Source organism: Stereum hirsutum (genome assembly GCF_000264905.1).
Source record: "Stereum hirsutum FP-91666 SS1 unplaced genomic scaffold STEHIscaffold_3, whole genome shotgun sequence".
Classification (NCBI taxonomy): Eukaryota; Fungi; Basidiomycota; class Agaricomycetes; order Russulales; family Stereaceae; genus Stereum; species Stereum hirsutum.
Genome location: NW_006763133.1, coordinates 1,116,376 through 1,135,502, shown reverse-complemented (window position 1 = coordinate 1,135,502; position 19,127 = coordinate 1,116,376). Strand labels below are relative to the sequence as shown.

At 51.4% G+C, this 19,127-nt stretch overlaps 7 protein-coding genes across 7 annotated transcripts; 5 read left to right on the top strand and 2 right to left on the bottom strand.

The window, feature by feature from the left end:
- Positions 1-939: 939 nt before the first annotated feature.
- STEHIDRAFT_166086 (uncharacterized protein) lies at positions 940-1,838 on the top strand. Its single transcript, XM_007300820.1, has 3 exons — positions 940-1,082; positions 1,143-1,289; positions 1,355-1,838. Exons 1-3 carry the CDS (start codon positions 1,031-1,033, stop codon positions 1,750-1,752), a joined length of 597 nt encoding a protein of 198 aa, XP_007300882.1. The 5' UTR covers positions 940-1,030; the 3' UTR covers positions 1,753-1,838.
- A 357-nt stretch (positions 1,839-2,195) lies between these two features.
- Positions 2,196-4,433, top strand: STEHIDRAFT_153589 (uncharacterized protein; the record flags this gene model as incomplete). Its single annotated transcript, XM_007300819.1, has 7 exons — positions 2,196-2,594; positions 2,647-3,019; positions 3,069-3,301; positions 3,355-3,759; positions 3,816-3,899; positions 3,954-4,019; positions 4,074-4,433. The coding sequence occupies 7 exons, from the start codon at positions 2,196-2,198 to the stop codon at positions 4,431-4,433; spliced, it is 1,920 nt and encodes a 639-aa protein (XP_007300881.1).
- A 2,505-nt stretch (positions 4,434-6,938) lies between these two features.
- Positions 6,939-8,546, bottom strand: STEHIDRAFT_42442 (nucleoside phosphatase GDA1/CD39; the record flags this gene model as incomplete). The annotated part of the gene is made up of 2 exons (XM_007300304.1): positions 6,939-8,257; positions 8,333-8,546. Coding segments are annotated over 2 exons (1,533 nt in total), but the record flags the coding sequence as incomplete, so codon positions are not given.
- A 2,092-nt stretch (positions 8,547-10,638) lies between these two features.
- STEHIDRAFT_118863 (histone acetyltransferase ELP3) lies at positions 10,639-13,222 on the top strand. Its single transcript, XM_007300818.1, has 9 exons — positions 10,639-10,830; positions 10,932-11,167; positions 11,296-11,366; positions 11,428-11,590; positions 11,642-11,766; positions 11,826-12,308; positions 12,363-12,486; positions 12,551-12,947; positions 13,024-13,222. Exons 1-9 carry the CDS (start codon positions 10,806-10,808, stop codon positions 13,098-13,100), a joined length of 1,701 nt encoding a protein of 566 aa, XP_007300880.1. The 5' UTR covers positions 10,639-10,805; the 3' UTR covers positions 13,101-13,222.
- Positions 13,223-14,298: 1,076 nt separating this feature from the next.
- Positions 14,299-15,667, top strand: STEHIDRAFT_50858 (uncharacterized protein; the record flags this gene model as incomplete). The annotated part of the gene is made up of 3 exons (XM_007300352.1): positions 14,299-15,274; positions 15,331-15,420; positions 15,477-15,667. Coding segments are annotated over 3 exons (1,257 nt in total), but the record flags the coding sequence as incomplete, so codon positions are not given.
- Positions 15,668-17,030: 1,363 nt separating this feature from the next.
- STEHIDRAFT_73988 (uncharacterized protein) lies at positions 17,031-17,782 on the bottom strand (the record flags this gene model as incomplete). The annotated part of the gene is made up of 3 exons (XM_007300501.1): positions 17,773-17,782; positions 17,575-17,699; positions 17,031-17,521 (listed from the first exon to the last, which is right to left on the bottom strand). Coding segments are annotated over exons 2-3 (552 nt in total), but the record flags the coding sequence as incomplete, so codon positions are not given.
- A 224-nt stretch (positions 17,783-18,006) lies between these two features.
- Positions 18,007-19,095, top strand: STEHIDRAFT_51115 (N-acetyltransferase; the record flags this gene model as incomplete). Its single annotated transcript, XM_007300385.1, has 5 exons — positions 18,007-18,059; positions 18,139-18,163; positions 18,429-18,519; positions 18,634-18,924; positions 19,004-19,095. 5 exons carry the CDS (start codon positions 18,007-18,009, stop codon positions 19,093-19,095), a joined length of 552 nt encoding a protein of 183 aa, XP_007300447.1.
- Positions 19,096-19,127: the final 32 nt, after the last annotated feature.

Genomic DNA, 19,127 nt, shown 5'->3' with positions numbered 1-19,127 from the left:
GTTGTCTAACCTAATGAGAGCGAGAGAGATGAAGCAGTGAATATGTATGATATCACGATGGTCGTCAGGCCGCGTTGACTCACCTCAACAGCCTAAGAACCTCGGGAACATCTCATATGATCCTACGCGAAAGACAGCCTTGACATTCGCGGCAGGAGCTGAGGGATCGTCGACGAGTGTTCGAACGAAAGTAGTCAGCAGAGTCATTCCCGTGGCTTGCAGCCTGTCCCGAATATCTTTGAAGCTCGCCGTGAGGCTATAAACGAGGAGCAGACTGAGCGACAGTGCAAAGGTCAGATGTAAAGTGAAGTGAAGAACCACATATATGAGTTAGTGGCTAACATCGTCATGTACAGGCACAATCTACTGGGGGATATGTCCACCCAACATGACGAAGAGGGTCAAGTCAACTGTCCTTATGTCGGTCGCACGCAGAGAATGGTTCAGAGTCATCCTGGCTACAAGGCAGGCCTCAGGTCTTGTCGGCCTTGTATCGCCGGCGGCACCGAGTGTCTTACTGGGCGCTAAATATATCACGGCGTGATCAGGAACACAGAAAATCAGCCACATGGTATCTAAAAGTCGCCAGATTTCCTACCACTTTTGAGGGAGCACGTTAGATAGAACTTTGTTGAAAACAATTGGAGTATATATATGCCACTATCAGGGTGAAGTGACGAAGAAATGGTATGGCGAGGTCCGAGTTGCTCTCCACATTTGTGCGGCGAACTCGAACTTGCTGCCAAGGTGCCCGATTGCCAAGGGAATATATCTCGAGGCACGCAAATCAACGTCGATTACTAGCAAACCTGTGCTCATCAGGGACACGCCAAGCATAACCGACCATAGCCTAGCCAACAAACTCCGGCCGATTGCACACAGTATAATAGCGATCAGCCAGAGTATAAAGTGCACCGAGGATCCACTGACCGCATCACCAACTCGCGTCTCCGCTACTACCAACAGTGCAGTCTGTCTTTTTTTCTTCACACTCTCTTGCAGCATTCTTTTTTCGGAACCAACTTGACTCATGACTTCCTTCCGCTTCAACACCCTCCTGGCTTGTGCGATTCTTGCCAAAAGTACGCATATTCATGACCTGTGGTAAACCTCATGGACGCTAACATAACTGGATTGATCAGTCGTCGTTGCCGATGAATCACTATACATTCCTGGTTTTGACTCTCAAGAGCTCAGCGCCAGCATCGCCGGAGTTGGCGACGACGGTCGGACAACTTACGTGATCGTCCAAGCCCCTGATGCTACCGACGGCAGCTTCCCTGCTACAGGTCAGTTTGGGATGTTCCTTGTACAATGAATGGGGCTAATTCAGACCCACTTTACCTCCATCCAGCAACCCTTGTTGAGGGCGCGAACGACGCTTTCGTCACAATGGACATCAGCGAGGAGGGCATCTCGGATCAAATTGGCGAGTCCTGCACGTTCTCCGATGGAATCGCCGTCTGTACCGTCATCGATGCCGCCTTCTCCACCACCATGGTCGAGTCGGAAACCATCAGCGGCTTCATCGTTGAGGGCGCGACCGCTGCCGGGTCTTCGACCCCAGCCGCAGGTTCCTCGAATACCATCGCCTCGAAGACCGCATCCGGGTCGTCAGTCTCCGTGACGGGCAGTTCTGCTTCTGCTAGTGCGACTGAAGCCAACACAAGTGGCGCATCGAGGGATGTGGTGTCAACGTTGGCGGCGCTGCCTGTATTTGCTGGAGTTGCGTTTCTTGTCCTGGCGTGGTAATTCCTGTCGATGGTGTCGTCTTCATTTTGGGTTCTGGGGTCAATGAAGGGCTTGTGTTGTACATTTTGACGATAATATACCCTGCACGTGCAGAAGTCCCATGGACGTTTCTGCTCAGCGAAAGCAATATCATTAGTGGGAAAACTTACCTCGTCGTTCCATCATGAACGATGCAGTCGGAAAGTAGCATTGACGCAACCTGAGTCCACCGCGCGTTTTGGCAAGTCAGGGAGATGATATCAAAGCGTTCCAGTCAACAAGGGCCACAAACAGCCACAAGCGCGTCTTCGGGTCACGGCCCGGGGCGTGAGTAAACGCGTGACAGACGCGTGACAGACGCGTATTGCGCGAAATACTCCCGCGGGGTACCGGTTGTTCTTGCTGCATACCATCTTGACACAAAACAGGCATTCTGGCTTCCTCGTTCTCGTCGCGTGCAACTCATGGCACCCACTATATCGTCTCCAGAAACAAGTAACTTCGTCCGAACTGGACGCTCAGCCGCAAATAATGCGCGACAAGCCATCAAGCGTCAAGTCTCCAGTTCTCCTGAACCAGACACACCACCACGTCGCTCGCGACCCACACCGAAGTCCTCCGTGATGAAAGCTGCATCATTATCTCGCACATTCTCCGGAAACACCTCTAGTGATAGCATCGAATTTGTGGATATGCTTTCGCCTCAACTCGCACCCACATCGATGACACGCCCCACAATTACCGAACGGGAACGGCGGGACATTCTAGCCAACATCAGCGGGGAACTGGTGTGGGTGAAGGTCAATGGACATGGAGATGTTGCCGGAACTGATGAGACTGAGACTTACTGGTGGCCTGCGGAGGTAAGGATATCAACGTTGTGTCGTGATATCCCGAGTTAATAACGTTGCGCAGCTTCGCAGTGGAAGTTTAAATAAGGGGCCAACACGCGTACGACTTATCCGGTTTACACCATCCCATCCTGCCGAGGATATGATTATTGGGAGACCCAATGAAAGCACTATCCTCTCCATGACAGTTCAAGGCCACCCGCGCTTCACTTCCTCTACTTTTCGCGATCTTAGTGGTGAGCGGGGACCGCCGGCCAAGAAGCCGAAGACCGCCCTCCAAGACCGCTTCCAGATCGCTCTTGACCTGATGGTCGAGGCAGACGAGGCAGAAAATGATGGTCTTCCTTGTTTTGTCTCTACTAGTCTTCCGAGCAGTCAACCTGTGCCACATACCTCGAGCCAGGACTCTGTCTCCGCCTCTCGATCCCCAGTCAAAGGTATGTCCTAATACTACCTCAGCTTCTATGGCTAATCGATGAATTGCAGACTTTGGGCCTGATCCCAGCTTCCTTATCGGGAGGGAGCTTGTATTCGCGCGAGTAAAGAGAGAACACACCGCTACAACAGAATACTGGCCAGCCAAGATTTTGGAGTACGTCGGCCCGACTGAACGACAACGGAGGCCGAAATACAAGATCAAATTTATGGACGACATCGAGCTCCTGGCCGATAGGGACATGTTTTATAGTCAGGACCAGAACGAATTCTTTACGTGCAAGGTATGTGGCAGTTGGTTGTGCAATCGAACCTCAAGATTTGACGATCGAAATAGCTCGGCCAGTTCGAAAGCAATACGGACTTGAACGAGGATGACGTGGAAGGGGACGGCCCAACAGTGGATATTGACCACGAAGAAAGCCCCGCCCCCGCTGAATCACCTCCTTCTCCCAATTCGTTCTGTGAGCTCGGAATCCGAGAACAGTTTGCCTACGTCAAACCTGTCATGCGCGCCATTATCGATGACGTGTATGAACCAGCACGTCAACGCCACAAGGACTTCATGAACCAGAAGTCGCGTCAAAATCTGCGCACCCAGTCTGGTGGAATCGGTGACCTCAGTGCCAAAGAATTTGACCAGCTGGGGAAAGTCTTGCGGCGCTGGCTCATGCCTCAAGGTACGAACGTTCAGGAAACGGATACCAGCTCTGGCGACAAAGATGATGGCGATGTATTTGCGGTAAACTCTGCTAGTTTTGTCAGCTTGCTGAGCGGCAGCTAACATACGTTCTGCAGGAGGCTGCAAGCGATAGTGCGACAGTTCGTAATCCATCGTCAAGGGCCTCATCCGTTCTCTCCGACCTTCCAGACGACCTAGAGGTCAGTCAACTTCCAGGATTTGCGACGCTATGTTGCTAAATGTCTGCCGCATAGCCTGACCTCCCCCAAACTCTATCCCAGGCGACTACATCTATCACCTCTGTGTCCAACAGTGATTCTGTGAGTTGCCCCTTGCCACTCTTAACTATACTTCTCAACTTAATGTTACTCTAGAACGATTCACCGCCCCAGCGATTGCCCAAGTACAGAGACCTGCATGAGAACGACAAGCTTGATTATTGCATGCTGGTCCTCCAACATGAAGCGCTCCTGCAGCTATTGCTCTGGCGCCATGGAAAACGACGGTCGGTCGAGCTACTCGATCCAGCAGAAGAGGAGTCGTTGCACGAGCTGGCTGCTGAGGATGCAGAAGAGACTGACATGGTCAAGACGGTGCGGCACATTCGAGAGCTGGGTCGCCGGACGAGGGGATTGGGCCCAGAGCGAAGCTCGGGGACTGCAGCCGCCATATCTCAGCCGCAGGTCCTCAGTCGGACGCGGTCGAAGCAGACGCTCCGTCCCGCTCGTCAATAGTTGCTTCCTATTCGAACTCGTTGTACGATTGCTGCATAATGTCATGACGGTACGTTTTCTATTGCGTAGCTTGTGGTCATACGCAATACGGGCCGCGTGCTAGTGCGGCGCGCTCAGTCTTCCATGAGTGATTGTCAAGAACAGCGAGCCTTGTATGGTTTATCTTGGAACACGTTGGTGGCTTCTCGGCAGACGGTGTGGTGTACGAGGGCTCAAGATGGTGGAGGATCGATTGTACGCTGTGGCAAGAATATACACCTCGTGACCTGCAATTTTTCATGCACCTTGTCACAATCCTTGTGCGCTCATCTCACTTCCCTAGCAACATACCGGGGTACCGCGAATCTGGAGTCTTGGCCAGAGGATCTTGGTAAAGACCCTTCCACCTACCAACCACACACCCTCGAGTTATCGCCGTATACGAGACCGAGCCATTCTAACCATACTTTCCAAATCCTACCTCTCCAATCTTGACGTTACGGCAATCTCAACCTACAAACGGTACAGACTCTCCCTGACACCTATGGCATCTCCTGAGAACCTCTCTCTCACGAAACGATCATCAAGACTTCGGGCCCATGTGCTACACACCGTGAACGAAACTCGAAACCGACTCGCTCCAGCAATCCTCGGAAGGCCATATCCTGTCCCTAGCTTCTGCGTGGGCGGATTGACGAGATGAAGCCTGCGGGTGGAGCTTGAGCCTGAGCTTCTGGATTTGACAGAGCCATTGAGCGGGTTAGGCCATCGCTTTCGTTATCTACTCTTCGGATGGCGGTAGTTGGAAGTAGTTGGAGCCCACCGTGCCCGTGCCCGTGCCCGATGAGACGCTGGGTGGAAGCCCATCCCATTCGCCAGGCTGTGTCAACTCCCAAGGACCAGAACCGTTCGTATCTGATAGATCCAGAGTGAAGCGCATGCTTTTCATTATGAACGCGGGTCGCTATCAGACTTGCGAAGGCACGAATGCGTCCTCGAGAGCAGCCGTGTCGTCGGTGACTTTACATTCACCATTCGCATTAGGACACGCAAACTTCATGGAGGTCGAAACAACACGTATGGAATCGTTCGAACGGGTGCTGTGCTTTGTACGGCCAGTGCTGCATATGCATATTCCTGCTCTTCCTCAGAACGGTTGTTCGTTCTTTGTTCCTCGGTGTAAAGATGAAGCATGAATGAGAGTTTTCAGACGCACAGATGCCACTCGTGGCGTATGTTTGGATATAGCGTGTAGACGCCCTGGCCGCATTTTGCTCAGAACGAGGGCCTTGTGTGCTCACAAAACTCCTTTTTGGCCATTGAGCTATCTTTGACACCGAGGTTGGGCTTGATCTGCTCGCAACCTCTAGCGCATCAAGTTTTTGCCCGGTCGAAGGGTTCAATATCACGTCGTCGGAAAAGAAAAAATTGTGTATAAATATGCATGGACTGTAGGGTGGGGTCAGAGTCAATGAAACATATCTACTGCGTTGCGTGGAGCATATGTTATAGATAAATCAAGGGTAAGTATCCATATGAGAACATTCAGAATCCATAGCAGACTGCTCCGCAGAAAATCCGCGTGAGTGATAGTGAACAGTCGTGAAAACGTAAGGTAAAAGAATATAGCACAAGGCGAAGGTGACCATGGAAAGTCTAAGACATGTGGGGAAAAAGTAAGGGACATGAGGTCGTACAGTGTAACGCGGTATAAGTAAGAGGAGATGCTAACAATCATAAACGATACCTATTTTAGTCATCACGAGCCATACCATTCAGATGCATTGCGCTAGCTGTCCGAGAGATGGTGCCACGAGGAACGAGCGTCGAGAGGCTGATGGTGGAAGAGTTACGCGATCGAGAGTAGGACGAGAGCGAAGCGACCCCCATACCATCGCTGTTCGGCTTCGAAAAGACGTCGTTGAATGTGGCCGTCGTGGGCGAAGGTGTCACCGAATTTGGACCTTGCACCGTGTAGCCGTTGGGCGGAGTAGCTGGAGGGTATGTCATGCCGCGCGATGGAGAGAAGCCCGCAGGCGACGTTTGCATGTGTCGAACAGGCGGCCTCGACCACGTCGTATTGAGCGTCGGTGGCCGACTACGCCAGAAAGGATTATATTTCCGTAAGGAACGGAGCCATTTACGCGACGTGGGCGAGGACGGGCGAGAGGAGTAGGGTGAAGGGTACTTGCCGTTCCCGTTCAAGAACTGCCCCTCCTCGAGCGAATAGGCCGTCAGATCGTGGTCTCGTTTGTGAGACAATCGTGATAAACGACCTAAGCAGACTCGGAGATGATGCCGGAGGCGGTACGCCACGGAGAGGACGAAGAGAACGATGATAAGATAAAACAAGAATCCGATGAGCGAGAAACCTAACGACTCTCGAGTGAGAGATGGCGGGAGATGGGGCGATAGGTGGTCCTCAATCACATCGATGAAAGGCGGGCGTATGGGTTGAATAAGGGAGTGGTCAAGATCAGGGATGTCTTCTATCGGGTCGACAATCGGTTTGTCGTCCACAAATAGAGGCGGCACCTCTCTGCTTGCCTCGAGCACCATCTTGCCAAGTGTCCAGCTTATCGCAATGTCGCCGACTGTGTCCATGGACTGGAAAGTCGGCCGCCCTAAGCCCTTCTGTTCCGCCTGCTTCTTCAGATCGTCACCGTGTGTCGAGTGATTGCCACCAGGATCTACGATGCGAGGCATGCCGAGACCATCGTGGAGGACGTTAACGATCCACGCGGCTTTGAAACATTGCATCTCAAGCCGCGAGATCTCAACCTTGTCACCCCACTTGTCCAAGCCGACGACCTCTCCCTTCTCTTGTACCTCTCCGTCACCCCCAAGATGTCCCTTCTCCTTCGACTCCTCGTGCATTCGCAGAACCTCTGACCAAGGTTTGCCACAGTACTCCTGGGCGGCCCGCTCGTATTGGACGAAGTCGTATGCTCCACCCAAGCCAAAAATATGCTCGGAGGAGTACCAATACTCGGAGACTCCTATGAAATGTGAGACAGAGAAGTCGATAGGAGGAACGTGGACGCCATTGAACAAGCACGGAGAATCGGGACAAGGAACCGTCTTGTTGAGCAATGGGGTAACTTCGCTCAGGCACTGACTGAACGAGCCAGTGCCAACCAGAGTGTGAGGTTTGCGGGTGTGAGAAGTGGAAGGACCGACGTGGATTGGCTGTTCTGTCAGTGTCAGGTCCTTCGGAAGACAAGGATCCTCAATGAGTTCAACGTCAGAAGGTTCGCCGTGTGACGGAGTGGGTCTCGTCATTTCATAGGCGTCGATAGCTTGCGCAACATATCGTTCGCGGGCCTGGTTTGTGCCGTATCCAAGCCAGGTAGTGACAAAGACCGAATGGCGAATCTCCTCTCCTCCGAGCAGCCGTAGTCGCACGTCTATGAGATTACCGGCCTTCTCCCGCTCCTCTGGGCTAGGTTCGAATGCGATCTGAGTCGAGGCACCTCCCATGTCAAGGAAGCCATAGGTAGTGCGATCATCGTCGGAACGACCGAAGCCATCCATCAGGTAGTTGACCGCAATCCATCCAAACAGTCCCTCCTCCTCTCCCGTGATGATGCGAACGCTTGAGCCACAAGGACCCACGACAGACGGGTCGTCAATGCGAAATTCGGAGTGAAATTTTAGAAATTGACATGTTGACTGCAGTACAGAAGCCTGATGCTCCGGTGAAAGGAGACGCATGCCCGCAGTGGCGAGGAGAAAGAGGGGCGTCTCGGAGTGAAGTGACGGCGGGATATGAGAACGTGCGTGTTCGAGCAGCGGCCTGAGATAGGATGCTACCCCATCGGGGTTCTCAGCAAATGAAGAGAGGCCTACATATTATGTGGGTGTGTGCATAGAATGGGTCAATATACTTTAACCATTTGGTGTGGCGAGAGGTCACGCACCGGGTTCCACTTTACTTACCCATTCGTCTGCATCCTGGGTTCCCTTCTCAACCTTTGGGAGGTTATAGGCCACCTTCTGCCCCCCTTCATCTCTCGCAACGCGCGGGTCTCTCCAGCTGTAGATTTGCAGACGCGAGCCGGACGAGCCTGCATCTATGACGATACCGAAGCGGCGTGCAGTGAGCCACGAATCAGCTGCTGTCGGTGGGGGCATAACTGGCCAGCGAGAACGTTTGGAGGGCGGCCGTTCTTGATGAATATAGAAGTCGTTTGTCCCCGAAGTCTAGGAGTTGTTTGGGGATGAGGGGCGTCCTCGCGCGACTACTAGCAATTCTCCACGTCAGGCCAAATTTGAAACTTCCGAATATTTGGTACGTTAAATTAGGTAGGTAGGTCTCACGCTCATTCGCAGAATTGGAAATACAAAGATCGGCAACAACATCTTCAGCGCTTCAACCCGAATGCCTCCCCGAGTCCGTACCTCGAGCCCCGAAAGTCTCCATGATTATTTTAGCTCATTTTGCGCCTTCATGCTCCATGAAACGCTGGCTGTTCTAACCGGCTCGTCCGTTTTATCCTGTCACGGCGGGCTTTACCCGAGGCTAGTCGTAAACCTTGGGATCGCTGGACAATTATTCAGTCAGTCTTAGACGACTTACAGTAAACAGGTATCATCACTCCTTTTCACCCTCTGAATAACTTGTCATTATGAAGGATGATCGCGGTTTATCCTTGAATGTTTTTCTGGCATCAGAAACCGCACTGTCGGGCTAAGGCTGGTTCCGTACCCGTTTGCGACCTGAATCCAACGTTCGTTTCTCCTGTCATAACGATAGTCTCTGCGGGGCTCCGTCACTGCTCACCTTCTCGTCGACGCCCTATGCTTTGTATGGATATCAGCAGCTAGGCTTTACTTATCAGTCTCTCACTCGGCGCTCCTTGTCTCTTGTCGGCCGTCTTGATTCCAGCGAGATCCAGCGACATACTCGGGTGCAGTGCTCCGTGCGGCACGCTATATCCTCGCAGCGCACTGAAAAGCCGAAAGAAATATACAGATTTAAGGGTTACAAGTCCAATGTGAGCGTGGAGTGGGAGTGGTGATGAGCCGAAGCTCATCGTTGTAACGCTAGGTGAGTCTCTTCAGCTACCATGAGAAAGATGCCGTTGCGTCGTTCTTCGACAAAGAATACACTCAGCTCACGAGAAGTCCACATCTCTTACCGCTTCCGATCTGTTTTCCACTTGGTACCAAATCAAGCCCCTTCTCACGAACATAACTGTATGTTTGTGCCGGCTAGGTTATATTGGGCGATGCAATTCCGCCCTTGACTGCGCTTCAAGCTTCATCCCATAGTAATACGGCGATCTGGCGCGCTAAAAGCCCAATGCCACGGTAGCTGTGGTACTAAGTTCATCTTTCATCGCTGACTCTGGATGTACAGTGTAACAGTGCTCTTGACCAGGCCAATTCTGTTCAGGGGCATCACAGTATGCGTCCAATACTATTTTGGACGGTCGTCAGCAAAGGAACGGTGCTGATGAACTTGGTGAGCAATCAATCTATCCGTGAATTATTGCTCTTCACCGTCATAACGCTCGACGTGTGATGCCTTTTCTTGCTCTTAGATTTTTGCACATCTTATTTTATTTTGACATTTGTATGCAGATCGATACATTGCTCTTGGCGCATACCGTCAGCTTTTGAGCTTGTCAGACCAGCCGCTATTAAACTTGTTCGTTGCGCTGCCTGCGTCGTGAGTGGTGGGGCTGTGTCAAGACGAGGTATAACACAGATATCTTCATAGCCTTCGTCAAACGAGTGAAAATAATCTGAAGGTACGCTTATACGATGACAATATTTTCGGGGGTCGGGGCGGACCTTACGACTGGCGTCTGCCTATACGCTGTTGATGGTATGACAGAGACCGCCCCGGGAACGTCCTTCGAGCTTCAAGGGAAGTGACCTCAACTCGGGCCGGTGAGATTCGTCCGCCTACGCATCCCCGTATTTTGCGGCTGTTATAGAACGTTCATGGTCACATAACTTATACTGCGGTATCTCTAAGTTGAGTTTTTGAGTGAGAGTTTCGTGAGAGCTTGCAAAGATTCAAGGAAGAATGTTCGCCACTCATGCGTGGGCGCCACACAATACTCAGGTTGCACTTGTGCACATGACTTTCCCAACTGCACGGCGCACAAAGTTACTCCAATAGAGTCGTCTCACGGCCAATCTATTCCCACGAGTGGCGAGCCGCTGAATTTCATTGCAAGCAAATATTTGCTTGCCTTCTCCGCATCCGCTTGTCTTGTTTTCTATCGATCTACCCTGCTATATCACCTAGCTCAAGCTTGACCGTTATTGTTCTTATATCAGGCTCTCTCCGTGTACACTGAAGTACAATCTTGAGTTCGCCACCGGTGAAAACATTGCAAGCAGTACTCCTGTATCCTCTTCCACCCAGCGTCCAATACTATGGTACAGAAAACAAGGGTAGAAGGTACGTCTATCTCCTCGTTCACGAATACTACGTCCATGCTCATTGTCTCAATCATACCTCACTCAATTATCCTTCGAACCACCACATTTCCTCAATACCAGGCCCTTCACAGGCCGAACAACTCCTCCGTGTTACCTCCGGAATTGCTTCGGAACTCATTAAAGCCCATGATTCCAACACTTCAGTATCGCTAAATGAGTTGCGAGCGAAGATGTCGAAGAAGCATGGGTATGGAGGGGTGCCGCGCCTGGTCGACATCATCAGTGCGATCCCGGACGAGTATAAGAAGGCGTTGTTGCCGAAGTTGAAGGCGAGACCAATTCGGACGGCTAGTGGGGTGCGTTCCTCTCTGCAATATCATCTACTCCTCCTTCCGTCCATAGTTTTCAGGCTGGGCCCTTGCTCGTGTAAAAGGAGAGTGAGGAAGGAACAAGGAAAGCTGACTACCAACATCGATTTGTTCAGATTGCTGTAGTCGCAGTAATGTGCAAGCCACATCGGTGTCCACATATTGCAATGACCGGAAACATATGTGTGTATGTCGATCCATCCCATCTATCCGTTTGTCCTATTCATTTTGTTCGTGTACGTATATAGCTATTGTCCAGGTGGCCCCGACTCAGACTTCGACTACAGCACACAGAGTTATACAGGTTACGAACCAACCAGTATGCGTGCCATCCGAGCGCGTTACGATCCTTATGAACAGACGAGAGGACGGGTGGAGCAGCTGAAGGCGTTGGGCCACAGTGTTGACAAGGTGAGCAGATTCGTGTCACGAGGAAGTTCGCGTTCTGAGGACTGTATTCAGGTCGAGTTCATCATCATGGGCGGTACATTCATGAGTATGCCCGAAGAGTATCGAAGCAAGTTCGTGGCGCAGTTGCATAACGCACTGTCAGGATTTACAGGGACGGACGTCGATGAGGCCGTTAGGTACGTCGCCCTACTTTCGGTTAAAACGATGAACTCTTTTCTCATGTACAGTTATTCAGATATTCGGAGCAAAGTAAATCGAAGGCTATCGGTATCACAATCGAGACCCGACCGGATTACTGCCTCAAACCTCACCTCTCGCAAATGCTCCGCTACGGATGCACACGTCTAGAAATCGGGGTCCAATCAGTTTACGAAGATGTTGCCCGTGACACCAATCGCGGCCACACTGTTCGTGCCGTCTCCGAGTCTTTCCACCTAGCGAAAGATGCAGGATTCAAGGTCGTGGCGCACATGATGCCTGATCTGCCTAACATGGGTGTAGAACGGGATCTGGAGGGGTTCAAGGAGTATTTCGAAAATCCTGCGTTCAGGAGTGATGGACTGAAGATATATCCGACCTTGGTGATTAGGGGGACAGGGCTTTATGAACTTTGGAGGACGGGGAGATATAAGAATTATACTCCGAATGTCTTGGTGGATGTGGTGGCGAGAATATTGGCACTCGTACCACCATGGACGAGAGTATACAGGGTACAAAGGTAATAGCTTCTTCGTCATATCTTGAATTTCAATTGCTCACCATCCTCATCCAGAGATATTCCACTGCCGCTCGTAACATCTGGGTGTGAGAATTCGGGTAACCTCCGTGAATTAGCTTTGAATCGGATGAAGGACTTCGGAGCAGAGTGCAGGGATGTTCGGTTCCGCGAAGTTGGCGTACGTCTTTCCCCACCGTATTTGGCTCTAAATTGGCCCGTCTTGATCGCTTTTTCGCCACTAGATACACGAAATCCACCATAAAGTCCGCCCAGAATCCGTTGAGCTCCTCCGACGAGATTACACCGCCAACGGCGGCTGGGAAACCTTCCTCTCCTACGAAGACCCCGAACGCGATATCCTCATCGGACTTCTGCGTCTACGCAAGTGTTCCGAGGAGGGAACTTTCCGGCCAGAGCTTGTACGGCCGAGGCGGACTGGCAAGACGGATGAGGAAGAGGATGAAGATTGGGGTGGCACGAGTATAGTGAGAGAGTTGCATGTGTATGGGACGGCAGTACCGGTGCATGGAAGGGATCCTACGAAGTTCCAGCATCAGGGCTTTGGAACGTTGTTGATGGAGGAGGCAGAGCGGATAGCGAGGGAGGAGCATGGAAGCGTCAAGCTCGCTGTTATCTCTGGTATGTCGTCATACACCCGCCTTGTAACCTCAATGTCGCCGCCACAGACGCTGATAGAAATGGAACCGGGTTGCAGGTGTTGGAACTCGGGACTATTATCGACGGCTTGGATATGAGCTCGATGGTCCGTATATGAGCAAGTCGCTGCTGTAGTTGTTGTATCAAAAGTAGGTTTAGTGTTCTTTGATGTATTGCCTATGTATACATGTAGTACTCGCCCTCTGTATCATCCTGGAATCTGTCTTTGTATACAGCGGCATGTATGCAATCAAGACTAGTCCAGAGCACATCGATTGATCCCTAACATTGGTGTGAGACTTGCATGTAGGAAACTGCAGCGCACGGTTTCACGAACCGTTCTGTCTCGGTCCTCCAGCCCACAGTCGTCGGCTGTGTCAAGTTATCTCACAATTGTCCGCCACAGCGATGTGTGTGGCGTTCGATCTACGCGGCGCGACAAAATCCGCGGTTGTCCCTTCGAGACTCTCAACCGCCGCTTTCATCGTCTATAAAAACGTCCACCAGCATTCCAACCCCAATCCACTCCTTTTCCCTCTTATCTACGGTAGTCACCCATCGTAACACCTCACTCGTGTCTTGTCCTTGAAATGGCCTCGACAATCGCTTCTGCAGCTCGCAAGGTCATACCTGGGCAGGCCCAGGAAGATGCGGCCCAGAAACCGGTTAGCGTGTCAACTGCCAGCGCTTTTGGAGTGGAGGACATGTTTAAGCAGATAATGGATGTAGTGCAGAAGTCGGTACGCCAATGAGCTCAGTATTAGTATAGTCATGAACCAATTCTAAGTGGTACGTTTACTAGACCGCAGAGATTGCGGAACTTCGTCAGGAGTGCACGGAACTCAGGCAGGCGAATCATTCTCTGGAACGCCAGGTGCGGGACGGGATGCAACAGCAGCAGGTGAGGGTTTCCATTCGCATTTTTCGCGTCGGGTCATCGAAAGAGGTCATCTCGGACCATCGGGATGTTCGTCGCAGGCGGCACGTATTTGCTGCATACTTCATCACTACGTGGCAATATGTCTTGGTCGGTCTGCTCTCGGGTAGGAGGAGTCTTCCTCCTCCATATAAACACACGTTCACCGACCTCCTGACTATCCTCTTGCATCCAAAGATAACCATGATCGTGCTGTAAATGTCACGTGATCACACACGTTAATTTGGCGGGCATAGAAAGAGCTCGTCGTCCTAGAAGACGGCTGCATTGTGAAATGACACTATCTTCATACTTTTCCGATCCTTCTGCTCGCTCGTAAATTGTACTCATGGCCCACCACAGAATCAAAATGTATCCCGAGGACTCACGACGCCAGGCTTTACGACGCCGGGCTTCGTGACACCCGTTCCCGGCTCCCCTCAGCTTCGTGCCAGGTCTCCCTTCCTCTCCCCGTCAACGATACCCTCCGCTGCTACCCCTGCATCCATACATGCCCCCTCCCCCTTAGGTAATAATGCCTCTCAACCATTTAACGGTCCTATCCGTGAAATACCTGGCTTTTACGTCGTCATTCCCGCTGGTGGCGCCGGGACCCGTCTTTGGCCGCTCTCGCGCGAGAACCACCCTAAGTTCCTCCTGGACGTTACACTTCAAGGGCGCAGTCTTATCCAGGCGACATGGGACCGTCTCCTCCCTCTCACTTCCCCCGCTCGGACTACCATTGTCGCCGGCTCAGGCCACATGAAGAGCATTGCAGCGCAGCTTCCCGACCTCCTTCCCCACAACCTCTTCTGCGAGCCGGGACCGAAAGATTCTATGGCCGCCATCGGTCTGGCCGCAGCCATCCTTGTCCGCCGTGATCCCAATGCTGTTATTGGTAGTTTCGCAGCGGACCATATGATCTCCGGTGACGACGCCTTCCTTAGCGCGGTCTCAGAGGCCGTCGAGGTGGCGAAGAAGGATTACCTAGTCACCATCGGTATAGCCCCCGCACATCCATCCACTGGCTTTGGTTACATTCGTCTCGGGGAGAGGCTTGAGGTGGATGAGGCTCCCAATGCGAGGATCGTTTCCTCGTTCAAAGAGAAGCCTGATGCAAGGACAGCAGCGGCATACATCAACACTGGAAATTACCGTTGGAATGCCGGAATGTTCGTCGTGAAAGCTGCTTTCCTTATGAAGCTCCTCAAGCAATACTTGCCGGAGATGGAGGAGGGTCTAACGAATATTGCAAAGGTTTGGGATGACGAGAGCCTTAGGGCTAAGGCTTTGGAGGAGATATGGCCAGGGTTAGAGAAGATCCCCATCGATAATGCGGTGGCAGAGCCTGCTGCAGCTGAGGGAAGAGTTGCCGTCGTGCCAGCTACATTCGGTACGTCGACGCGTGTAGGTTGGTCATGAGATTATGTACTGAGCCTGTCCGTCTAGGTTGGGACGATGTTGGGGACTTTTCTTCTTTGGCAGATCTCCTTCCCGCCGAATCCAACCAATCTCGTGTTCTCGGCGATACTAGCCTCGGTACGCTCTCGCATACTCATTCATAACATTAATTATACGCTGACAACGGTCTTCAGTTCTCACCGAACAAGTTGCTGGCGGTATCATCGTCCCCGGATCAGGACGCCTGGTCGCCTGTTTGGGTGTTGACGATCTTGTCGTCGTCGACATGCCCGACACTCTTTTGATCACGACTCGCGCGCGTTCGCAAGAAGTCAAGCGTCTTGTAAAGAAGGTCAAGGATGCTGGTTGGAAGAGCTTGATCTAGTTTCAGCCATTGGATTCCGCTACCCTGCTGCAAAGAGCGTGCTTGGATTTCTTCGTTTCCTTGGACTTATTGGGATATGTTTGTTGTGGTATAGATTGACAATGTGCGAATGGACGGACAGAATCCTTTTTATTTTACCACTGTAGGGCGCAAACCTTCCATCTGTTTTCTTTATGAGGCATACCTGATATATATAGCATTCAGTGCTCAACACCGGTACCTGCATTCCATTGTCTATGAAATCTGTCGGGATCCGTTCGGATTCAACGGTATGGCGTCTGCTTTGAGACAGCCAGAGTACGTATGGTCACTTGGGCAATCATTGAGCACGAAGACCGGCCGTCGGCATGCCGTGCACACATACATCCAACCCCTCTTCTCTACATCTGACAAGCTGTGCAAGTTGAGCCTGGTCAAATATCGTCTTTTTCCTCCAGGCCAACGCTATTCTCTTCCACCTGGACACCGCAGGGTGCACGTTTGTGAGCTCCTCGTCTGACCACCATCGCGACAGTATCATGTCAATGATCACGTCCTGAGACGAGACAGAGGAAGTTTCGCGGTATCGAAGGGCGAGAAAGATTTCGTCAGTGTAAGCGATATGCGTGAGGGCGGTGCGTAAACTTTCGAGGGCAGGAAGATGTCCAAGAATTCGTGTAATCCCTCCATTCCCGAATTTAATGCCGTCAACGGACAGATGAGTTAGGGTCGAGCCGGATCGCGAATATAACAAGTATATCCATTCCTCGGCAACACCAACTTCGTGAATTCTACTCGATGTGATTTCGAGCGTCGTGAGCGCGGGCATATTCAAGGGCTAGAAAAATCGTGCTGTGCTTTCCACCGAATCATCCTCCCTCATCGCCGCATACCAGTGACACGACGAAGGTTTTCAAAGCAGGAAATGTTTGAACAGGAAGGTGTGACGTGGTCACAGGAGTATCGGTCCAGGGGAGAACAGTACGCAGAAAGCAGTGTTCGAGTGCAGGCGCTTGGAATAAAATTTTGCGACCACGATCAAACAAGCCTGTCCTATCGAGTTTCGTGATCTGTGACCACGGAAGAGCCATCTTCTGCAGGGATCGTTCGCTAACTTCGCCGTGTGCCCCCAAGTTCTACCTCTCGCAATTGGGGAGCATTTGAGAAAGTCGTGAAGGGAAGATGGGATTCGGCAACTGGCTCAGCTGTGTCCCAGATTGTGAACGATATGGTCCGCAAGACAGACCACGACACCATAGCAGTGGGAAGACTCTTCAAAATATTGTAAATTGAGATGGGAGAGGCGATTTTTAAAGACCGGATTCTGGTGATGTGTGGACGAAGAGCTTCAAAAAATCGTGGGAATCCTTTGGGTACCGCTTCAAGTAAATCCGTCGAAAGCGTCACGAAGATGGGTAAGACTTTTGAACGATCAAGATACATCTCGAACATGTCTATCCAGTCGTGTGTGATGAATTGATCAGACTTGGAGTGGCGTCTGACCAGGTGTATCTCTGTCCAGAGGGCGGGCGTGTTGTAGACCACCTTTCTCCAGGTCGAGCACACCTGCGCAAGCACGAAAGGAGTATGGAGGAGAAGACAGGATGAATAGTAATTCTGTTGTACCCATTGGAGGAAGATTTCGGCGAGAATCTCGGGGGGCAAGCGACGAGTGGGACAGAGATCATTGCGCCACTGTTTGATTTTGGATATTACAAAATCACGTTGACGGGCGATCTCTAACGAAGCGCGGTCGAGTCGTTGTACTTCGGATTCGCCAGCAGCGATGAACTCTCGCAGCTGTTCGGGTTCGAAATGGCTCGATGCTCTGTCGCATATCATCAGGAATGCCATTCGCGCAGGAGAGCTTGAAGACTGTAGCTATGCGGGTAAGATACGATTCATAACAGGAGTAAGAAAATGCTTACGCTGGAGTCAAAATCCGCTGCAGAAACGGTCGTCCTTATCTCTTTGTTTACACTCGCATCCATACCCAGCCTGAGTGCGCTTGCGAAACAGGTTCAGCGGCAATGTTTTATTGCACGATCCGCGTCTGCGATTCCAAAGTGCTGGCTAGTTAATGACAAGTTTGGAGGGAATACATACGAACGAGCAGACCGACGTACCTTCACAGATGGCAGATCGAATTGGCAGGTATCGAGGGATATGGTAGAGATTGTGTACACGGAACTCACGGCATATCGGAGTTTTCCGGAACAAGTCCGATTCGGTTGCTCGCCACACTTCCTCGTTGTGTACACCTGTAGGCTGTTGCATCCTTCCCCACTTCGACTATAGGACTCAGTTCCTCATATAACATCTGCAGCATCCTACTCATAAGATCCCTTGCATACTTCACGATGTCCGTTCTCCGACCTTTCCGCGCGACAGATATGTTTAAATTCAATAACATGTACGCCCATCTTTCTTCCGTCCGTGGCTTTACCCATCTCATCATACTGCCAATAATATTCTCTCACTGTGGTGTCTAGCAATCTTGACTTGTGGACTGAAACTGTGAGTCCGACTGCTACCTATTTCTGTCTATTCACCATTTGTCCTTTCACGACCGTTTGCTGACGGCTTCAACTATGACCATCCAATGGCTTTTACATGCTTTATTTGTGCAACAAAACCTAACAAATATATCACGCATCATGGCGGTACTCCATATATTCGAATGTCCAAACAACCAACGCGGCCATGCACGACACGGTGAATCAAACTCCGTCGACACGGCTCTACGCGATGTCTGGATTGGGAACGGCATTCAAATGGGCAGTATGGCATTGGATTCTATCTGACATACCTCGCACGCTGGCCTGATTTGTGCTGCGTGCAGGAGGCACCTTCAGGAAAGCTGATGGGATATGGTACGTCCTTGTCTGTTATCCGTCCCCCCTCTTTCCTCTATCTATTGTGCTTCGTGGGTTGTGAGGCAAACCATCCGCACAACCCGTTTTCTGAACTTGCACTACCCCTCCTAGTGCTCGGTAAAGCCGAAGGTCAATCGACAGACCATCACGGGCACGTAACCGCCCTCACTGTCGCTCCCGAATACCGCCGACTTTCCCTCGCACGCAAGATGATGTCTCTTCTCGAGCGTGTCTCGGATGAGACATATCATGGGTTCTTTGTCGACCTATACGTACGCTGTGCGAACGGGGTCGCAATTGGAATGTACGAGGGTTTGGGGTATAGTGTGTATCGGAGGGTACGAGAGTATTATGGGAGCCTAGGAATGGGCGCGAGCGGGAAGGATGAGGAGGATGCGTTTGGTGAGTTTCCCTTATCTGTTTCTTTTTGTGAATGTGTATTGAGCTATTCCTGATGATCTTTGGCATTGGTGTCGTGTAGATATGCGAAAACCACTGTCTAGGGATCCAATGAGACGATCCGTACGACCGAACGGTCGCGACATGCTCGTTAGCGCACACGACGTCTCATAGTACCCGCCAAAAGAGGCACTGACCTCGTTCAC

Bases quoted from the DNA above. Each gene is read 5' to 3' on its own strand.
- STEHIDRAFT_166086 (XM_007300820.1), top strand. From the start codon at position 1,031: ATGACTTCCTTCCGCTTCAACACCCTCCTGGCTTGTGCGATTCTTGCC. The intron at 1,083-1,142 runs GTACGCATATTC...TGGATTGATCAG, and splicing joins TTGTGCGATTCTTGCCAAAA to TCGTCGTTGCCGATGAATCA. The intron at 1,290-1,354 runs GTCAGTTTGGGA...ACCTCCATCCAG, and splicing joins CGGCAGCTTCCCTGCTACAG to CAACCCTTGTTGAGGGCGCG.
- STEHIDRAFT_118863 (XM_007300818.1), top strand. From the start codon at position 10,806: ATGGTACAGAAAACAAGGGTAGAAG. The intron at 11,591-11,641 runs GTGAGCAGATTC...GACTGTATTCAG, and splicing joins TGGGCCACAGTGTTGACAAG to GTCGAGTTCATCATCATGGG. The intron at 12,309-12,362 runs GTAATAGCTTCT...ATCCTCATCCAG, and splicing joins AGAGTATACAGGGTACAAAG to AGATATTCCACTGCCGCTCG.